This window comes from Triticum aestivum, chromosome 7B (genome assembly GCF_018294505.1).
Source record: "Triticum aestivum cultivar Chinese Spring chromosome 7B, IWGSC CS RefSeq v2.1, whole genome shotgun sequence".
NCBI lineage: Eukaryota > Viridiplantae > Streptophyta > Magnoliopsida > Poales > Poaceae > Triticum > Triticum aestivum.
The window spans coordinates 164,124,559-164,133,325 of NC_057813.1; the positions used below are offsets into that span (position 1 = coordinate 164,124,559).

An 8,767-nucleotide genomic window follows, 5' to 3' on the forward strand; every position below is an offset into this window, starting at 1 on the left:
GAACAGTGCCATAATTTTCTCGGTTTATTTATTTATAGAGACCGTTTCTGAACGCCTCTAGTCGACAAATTATTCTTCGCGGCATTTTTGTGCTTCAGTCCTACGACCGCGCACGTTGGAATCGTATCTCCCAAATTCGCGTTGAATTCCAAGAGATGTTGCGTGAAGGGGAGTAGAACGTTTTGTGCGTACATCTTTACCTTTTTGCTCCTCCAAAATTCCTCAGATTCCACCTCCAGCGCCCGCTCTCGTGCACTTCGACTCGCTAGGCACAGTAGCAGCACAGTACCAGTGTGGCAGCCGCAAGTCAGAGGTCGGTCCAGAGACAGCAGCGGCACACACGACCGGACGCCCGGCGCGCTCGGCAGGACCGGAGCGGACACAAGCAGCCACGTCCACTCCGGCCGTCCGAAATCTCTCGTGCTCGCGTGTAGGCGGCCGACGTGCGACGCAGGGAGCGGCGGCATCTGTTCTGTTCAGAGATAGCAGCGGCACGCACGACCCGACGGGGCGAAGGAACCCGTGACGTCCCGCGGGAGCGAAGAAACGAGCCGCGCGGCTGGACGCGGGCCGCCACGTCGAGCGCATGCGGCGCGCACAGGACACTCGTACAACGAGACAGGAATCGGCTTTATAAGACGCGACGCGGTGCTCCATCCGAGGCACCGCACCGCATATCCGACGGCCGAGGCGCCACCGCACCAGACGCACGCGTGTAGGCGGCAGCAGCACCTTTGCCGGACGGATCCGCCCCGCCTCCTCGGAGCGTGAGCAAGGAAGAAACACCCGGGAAGCGGCGGAGACCAACTGGGAACTTCCTCTTCTTCCGCCGGTCCGTCCAGGCTCTGCGACATGGGCGCGAATGGCGCGCTGGATGACGCGCCCGCGGCCGTGGCGGGGGAGCAGGAGAGGCCGCGGGCCGATGGGGAGGAGGAGGAGGAGGAGGGCGGGGCGACGGTGTTCCGGGGCACCAACTACTCGCTGCCGCGGACGATCGCGGCGCTGGCGCTGTGGCTCGGGGGAATCCACTTCAACGTCCTCCTCATCCTCGCCTCGCTCTTCCTCTTCCCGCTCCGCCTCGCCGCCCTGTGCGTCCCGTCCCTTTCCAATCCTTCCTTTTCCTTTATTATTCTCTTTTTTCTTTCGAGCACTAGCATAGCAGGAGGCGAAAGAGCATCTCCTTTCCTTGCTTCTTTTTTCTTCCATGGCTCAGTGCTGACTCCTTCCGTGATGACGATGCAGGGTGGTGGCGCTGCAGCTCATCTTCATGGTCATCCCCCTCAACGACGAGGACAAATTGGGCCGCAAAATCGGCAGGTCCATTTCTCTCCACCGACTCCCTTCAATTATTCTGCAAACTGCTACTACAATTTGCTCGGTTTTATTCCTTCTTGGATGCTCAACCGATGGCTCTGCTATGCTTGCGGTCGCAGGTTCATATGCAAGTACGCCATGGGCTACTTCCCGATTAGCTTGCATGTGGAGGACTACGACGCCTTCGATTCCAGCAGGGCTTATGGTAAGCTTCCTCGGAATCAGTTTCCATATATGGATGCAATGATCATCATATCTAGCTCTTCACTAGATTTCCCGGGCTAATTCGGTGTTGAGCCGACGATTCAACGGCAGTTCCGCTGCTGACGATATCAAAAGGGCAAAGAAACAGAAATCTGTTTGGTAGAAAGTTTGTGCCTGACTATCTTGTGCAATATGTTTGCAGTGTTTGGCTATGAACCGCATTCTGTGCTGCCAATCGGCGTGGCGGCTCTGGCTAATCATGTCGGGTTTATGCCTCTGCCAAAGCTCAAAGTCCTTGCGAGCAGTGCGGTAAGCTCCCTGAATTTGCTTGCAGCACAATGCCGCTGATTAATTTAGTTCCATCGTTAGTAGGCTGTGTTACTTATTCTGTTGATGGTTCATTTGTGCTAGGTGTTCCACACCCCATTCCTGAGGCAGATATGGACATGGATAGGACTGATTGCTGCAACGAGGAAGAATTTCTACTCCTACCTTGCAGCTGGTTACAGTTGCGTTGTAGTGCCTGGAGGTATACAGGAGATTCTTCATATGGATCATGATTCCGAGGTTTGTGCTTATGACACGTCGATGACATCCTTTATCGTGTCATTCATTGACGAGGAGCATTGACTTTCTGAGTTAAAATAATCTTTATTACTCACTCTTCCTAAGTTAAAGTCTGTCCAACCCTTGCGTGTTTTGCAGGTTGCTTTCCTTAATTCAAGAAAAGGGTTTGTCAAGATAGCTATGCAGGCTGGCTGCCCTTTAGTCCCTGTTTTCTGCTTCGGACAGGTAAAAAGCAACATTTGATTGCTTTAACTGTAAATGTTGAAAGCAAACTTCTAGGAAATTGAGTTTCCCAAACTTGAAAGCATATGCTACTCACTCAGGGAAACTATGGAATAGGATTAGGGTCATGTCTCTACAAAATCAACCGTATTCTTCGTTTCTTATCGTTGAATACATTCCTGAAGAATTACTAATGCTGAGTATCTGTTGTTATCATCTGGTCAGAGCAAAGCTTACAGGTGGTGGAGGCCAGGAGGCAAATTGTTTGTGAACATTGCTAGAGCACTGAAATTCACTCCTATTATCTTCTGGGGAAGATACGGGTAACTCCCTGCGTGTTGATATAATTATTGTTGAATTTGCGATATCGGTTTGGATAGCTTTTCATCATCTACCGGCACATCTGGATGCAGGACACCGATCGCTTTCTCGGCACCTATGCATGTGGTTGTTGGTAGACCCATTGAGCTGAAGAAAAATCCTCTGCCTACCATTGATGAGGTGAAAACTCATAATCACGCAACCGCTGCCAGGAACAATTTTGTCAATCTATCGAAAAGCTAGTGGAGGAAAATAAGTTGATTATTTGTAGGGCTAATCTTATAGTTCATCTCAGCCGTCTAAAAACAAGTTTCCTCATTGTCGACAGATAAACGAAGTGCACGGACAATTCGTCGGCGCCTTGCAAGAACTGTTTGAGAAGTACAAGACGAAAGCCGGATATCCTGGCCTCCATCTGAGAGTCCTGTAATACTTTCTTGTGGAGAACAAGTTTCTTGTAACATCACGGCAATTCACCGACGCTTGCGGCCTGTTCGATCATTGCACGATCGTTAGCATGATGCTCGGGTTCCTTGAGTTGTTATACTGCCATGATGGTGGTACTGGCGCATGTTTGATGATCAATAACAGGGCGCCTCTGATGTAACAGAATTGCCGCTGGCTGCTCGTAATAAGTACTGTATATGATGAAGCCTTATACAGGTCGATCCTTCAGAGGGGATCTTGGTTCGTTCTTTGCTTTTAGGTTTGGATGACTGCTGATCTGATTCTGCAAGATATGAGCTACACGCATTAGCCGATTGTGTGAACATATCCACGGAATATGTCAGCATGTCGTCATGTGGTTGGTCGGTCGTCCTAATGTTTCGGTCGTCCTGATGTTTCTATCCCTGCTACTTAAAAAGAAGGTAAGTAAGAGACCCTGTATACGGAAATGCTCCTTCGCACGCGAGCGTTGGAACGAGCGATTTCCTTCCACGCGTTGTCGGTCGCCAGGGACAGAAGGGCCCACCCAAGGCTGCGTTTCAGATCTGAGGAAAAGCCTACATCACGGGATCCTTCCCTAATCTCTCTCCCTCCTAAACTTAATATCACCATCGCCCCCTGATTCAACGGGTGGGGCCTGGGTGGGGCTCAGTTTACCTCAAACATCTCTCCCCTGATTTGCTAAAAAGGGAAAGTTCCACCTGTCCGAAATTGATCGTTGCAACGCGCGCGCGCGAGATAGTGTAACGCCGAACACCGCGACCTGCAAAATAATCGTCAAAATCGGGGCGTGGCATAATTCGTATCCCAGCCCGTGAAAACGCGGGTTCCCCTTCTGCCCGTCTGCGCCCTGTATATAGAGGAAGCTGATCCTGTTTGGTCATACACGTTCCGTAAAAAAAATTGCGGGGCGCGGCATAATTCGTGACCCAACCCGTGAAGACGTGGGTTCCCCCTCGGCCCGTCTGCGCCCTGTATATAGAGAAAGCGGTTGGGTCTGCGCCCTGTATATAGAGGGAGCGGTTGGGCGAGGGGGGCATTACAGCCTGCGCTTTTCCCCACACATCGCCCGCCCCTCTCTCCCTCGCCCCGTGCTTTTCCTACCCCTCGCTGCCGGGCCGCCGCCTACAATTCCGCACAAACTAGCCAGCAGGATCATGCCGGAGGGCGGTCCCTCGAGCTTGGCCTCCGCCACTTCCTCCTGCGTCGGCGGGCGGAAAGTTACAGATCGGCAGTTGTTCGACGCGGCGGCCGGATTTGACGTTTCCGGCCACCGGTGGCTGCGCCAAGCCATGGATTGGTCGGGGAGCACCCCGCGCAGCCTCGGCAAAGCCCCAACGCCACATGCAGGTACGGGTTCGTCTTGTAGCCGCTGCCGTCGGTTTGCCGGCAAGGATTCGGTCGGCCGTCCGTCGGGCTCGGCACTCGCGCAGCGGCTCGTCGGCTCGTCGATGCCGCTCATACAATGCGATGACTGCACGCGGACGGTGCTGCGGCTAACTTCTGGCACGCTGAAGCACCCCGGATGGATGTTCTTCAAATGCAAAAATGACGGGGTATGTGTTGTTTCCATTCGGCTTTGTCACCGTATTCTTCGGTTCAATTACGATAGCTCATTTTGAACATTGTCATGTGTGTAGAAAGATGTGATAACCCATAAGTATAGAAGATCACAACAGTTTTCGAGGGTAGAATATTCGACCCAAATTTATTGATTCGACACAAGGGGAGTCAAAGAATATTCTTAAGAATTAGCAGCTGAGTTGTCAATTCAACCACACCTGAAAGACTTAATATCGCATCAAAGTGTTTAGTAGCAAAGTAGTATGGAAGTAACGATAATGGTGGCAAAAGTAACGGTAGCAGTTTTGTAGCAATCGTAACAGTGTCAACGGAAAAATAACTAAGCAAAGATCAATATGTGAAAAGCTCGTCGGTAATGGATCAATGATGGATAATTATGTCGAATGACATTCATCATGCAACAGTTATAACCTAGGGTGACACATAACTAGCTCCATTTCATCAATATTATATAGGCATGTATTCTGAATATAGTCATACGTGCTTATGGAAAAGAACTTGCATGACATCTTTTGTCCTACCTTCACGTGGCAGCGGGGTCCTATTGGAAATTACAGGATATTAAGGCCTCCTTTTAATAGAGTGCCGGACCAAAGCATTAGCACTTAGTGAATACATGAACTCCTCAAACTACGGTCATCATCAGGAAGTGTCCCGACTATTGTCACTCCGGGGTTACCGGATCATAGCACGTAGTAGATGACTATAACTTGCAAGATCGGATCAAGAACACAAATATATTCATGAAAACATAAAGGGTTCAGATCTGAATTCATGGCACTCAGACCCTAGTGACAAGCATTAAGCATTGCAAAGTCATAGCAACATCAATCTTAGAACATAGTGGATACTAAGGATCAAACCCTAACAAAACTAACTCGATTACATGATAAATATCATCCGACCCATGACCGTCCAGCAAGCCTACGATGGAATTACTCACGCACGGCAGTGAGCATCATGAAATTGGTGATTGAGGATGGTTGATGATGACGCCGACGACGGACTCCCCTCTTCGGAGTCCCGAACCGACTCCAGATCTGCCCTCCCGATGAAGAACAGGAGGCGGCGGCGGCTCCATATCGTAAAACGCGATGAATCCTTCCCTCTGACATTTTCCCCCCGAACATGAATACATAGAATTGGAGTTGAGGTCGGTGGAGGTCCAGGGGACCCCCAAGGTAGGGGGCGTGCCATAGGGGGAGGGCGCGCCCTCCACCCTTGTGGACAGCCGGTGGGTCCCCCTCTGTTGATTCTTTCGCCAATATTTTAATTTATTCCTGAAATATTCTCTATGAAGTTTCAGGTCATTTCGAGAACTTTTATTTGTGCACAAAAATAACACCATGGCAATTCTGCTAACAGCGTCAATTCGGGTTAGTTCCGTTCAAATCATGCAAATTAGAGTCCAAAACAAGGGCAAAATAGTTTGGAAAAGTAGATACGATGGAGACATATCAACTCCCCAAGCTTAACCCATTGCTTGTCCTCAAGCAATTCAGTTGACAAACTGAAACTGATAAAGAAAAACTTTTACAAAATCTGTTTGATCTTGTTGTTGCAAATATGTATAGCCAGCATTCAGGTTTTCAGCAAAGATCATGAACTATCCATATTCACAATAACCTTTAGGTATCACGTTTACTCATATCAATGGCATAATCAACTAGCAAGTAATAATAATAAATCTCAGATGACAACACTTTTTTAAAATAATCATGATATGATATAACAAGATGGTATCTCGCTAGCCCTTTTTGAGACCGCAAAACATAAATGCAGAGCACCCTTGAAGATTAAGTACTGACTAGACATTGTAATTCATGGTAAAAGAGATCTAATCACAGTCATACTCAATATCAATTAATAGAAATGCATACAAATGATAGCGGTGCTCTCTAACTGGTGCTTTTTTATAAGAGGATGATAACTCAACAATAAAAGTAAATAGATAGGCCCTTCATAGAGGGAAGTAGGGATTTGCAGAGGTGCTAGAGCTCGAGTTTTTGAAACAAAGATAAAAAATATTTTGAGCGGTATGCTTTCATTGTCAACATAACAACCAAGAGATCTCGGTATCTTCCATACTAGATACGTTATAGGCGGTTCCCAAACAGAATTGTAAAGTTTTTACTCCCCCTCCACCAACAAGCACATTCCATGGCTAGTCCGAAACAACGGGTACCGTCCAACTAACAACAATCCTGGGGTAGTTTTGTTTGAAGTTATATTTTGATTTGCTTTGAGCATGGAACTGGGCATCCCAATTACCAGGCATTTTCTCGTGAATGACGAGCGGAGTCCACTCATCATGAGAATAACCCACCTAGCACAGTCGCTACATGAGCGATTCGGGCATACAAAACATATTGTCATTTGAAGGTTTAGAGTTTGGCACATGCAAATTTACTTGGAACGGCAGGTAAATAACGCATATAGGTAGGTATGGTGGACTCATATGGAACAACTTTGGGTTTATGGAAGTGGATGCAAGAGCAGTATTCCCACTTAATACAAGTGAAGGCTAGAAAAAGACTGGGAAGCGACCAACTAGAGAGCGACAACAGTCATAAACATGCATTGAGATTAACCAACAATGAATGCAAGCATGCCTAGGATATAAATCACCATGAACATAAATATCATGTAGGCTATGCTGATTTGTTTCAACTGCATGCGTGAACATGTGCCAAGTCAAGCCACTCAAATCATTCAAAGGAGGATACCATCCTATCATACTATATCACAACCATTTTAAAAGCATGTTGACACGCAAGGTAAACCATTATAAACTCCTAGCTAATTAAGCATGACATGAGTAACTATAATCTCTAATTGTCATTCCAAACATGTTCCATTCATATTCGGCTGAATCAGGAATGATGAACTAATCATATTTACAAAACAAGATAGGTCGAGTTCATGCCAGCTTTTCTCATCTCAATCATTTTGTCAAATATCATGATTATTGCCTTAACTTGCATGACTGAACGATATGAATAATAATAATAATAGTGCATGTGCATTAGACTAAGCTGGAATCTGCAAACATTTATTCAAAGGAGAAAACAAGGTAATGTAGGCTCTTTGTTAGATCAACAATAATGTATATAAGAGCCATTCATCATTTTTATCGTGGTCTTCTCCTCTCGACCCCCAAAGAAAAGAAAACGAATTTCAAAGAAACACACTAAAACGTTTTTGGAGTTTTTGTTTTTCTGAAAAAAGTAAAACAAGAACTATTTACACGGGAAAGCTCCCAACAAGCAAAAGAAGAACGAGAAATTTGTTTGGTTTTTATTTTAGTAGTACTGTGATGTCTGCTAGAACTACATCGGTATTTTCCCAAAGAGGAAGGGATGATGGAGTATAGCGACGGTAGGTATTTCTCTCAGTGATGAGACCAAGGTTATCGAACCAGTAGGACAACCTCCTCACACCACGTAAACAACACCTGCACACAAATAACAAATACTCGCAACCCAACGTGTTAAAGGGGTTGTCAATCCCTTTCGGGTACGGCGCCTTGAGATAGGAAAATAACGTGAGATAAAAGTGGTAGATAGGATAAATAGATCACGGAACATATAAATTGCAGCAAGGTATTTTTGTATTTTTGGTTTAATAGGCCTGAAAATAAATGCAAAGGAAAATAGATCGCAAAGGAAAATGTGATGAAAAGAGACCCGGGGCCGTAGGTTTCACTAGTGGCTTCTCTCGAGAAAAATAGCAAACGGCGGGAAAACAATTAGTGTTGGGCAATTGATAGAACTTCAAATAATCATGACGACATCCAGGCAATGATCATTATATAGGCTTCACGTCCAATATTAGTAGACCGACTCCTGCCTGCATCTACTACTATTACTCCACACATCGACCGCTATCGAGCATGCATATAGTGTATTAAGTTCATGGAGAAACAGAGTAATGCAATAAGAACGATGACATGATGTAGACAAGATCTATCTGTGTAGAGATAGACCCCATCGTTTTATCCTTAGTAGCAACGATACGTACGTGTCATTTCCCCTTCTGTCATTGGGATCAAGCACCATAAGATCGAACCCACTACAAAGCACCTCTTCCCATTGCAAGATAAATAGAT

The 8,767-nt window shown here is 46.6% G+C and overlaps 1 protein-coding gene across 1 annotated transcript; it reads left to right on the forward strand.

The window, feature by feature from the left end:
* Nucleotides 1–656: 656 nt before the first annotated feature.
* On the forward strand, nt 657–3,319 carry LOC123160850 (diacylglycerol O-acyltransferase 2D). Its single transcript, XM_044578703.1, has 9 exons — nt 657–1,088; nt 1,243–1,317; nt 1,434–1,519; nt 1,721–1,827; nt 1,930–2,085; nt 2,224–2,310; nt 2,533–2,630; nt 2,721–2,808; nt 2,957–3,319. The coding sequence occupies exons 1-9, from the start codon at nt 853–855 to the stop codon at nt 3,056–3,058; spliced, it is 1,035 nt and encodes a 344-aa protein (XP_044434638.1). The 5' UTR covers nt 657–852; the 3' UTR covers nt 3,059–3,319.
* The last annotated feature ends 5,448 nt before the right edge of the window (nt 3,320–8,767 follow it).

Coding starts and splice junctions, on each gene's coding strand:
- LOC123160850 (XM_044578703.1), top strand. CDS start 853: ATGGGCGCGAATGGCGCGCTGGATGACGCGCCCGCGGCCGTGGCGGGG. Junction 1,520..1,720: donor CGATTCCAGCAGGGCTTATG/GTAAGCTTCCTC, acceptor ATATGTTTGCAG/TGTTTGGCTATGAACCGCAT. Junction 2,311..2,532: donor CTGTTTTCTGCTTCGGACAG/GTAAAAAGCAAC, acceptor TCATCTGGTCAG/AGCAAAGCTTACAGGTGGTG.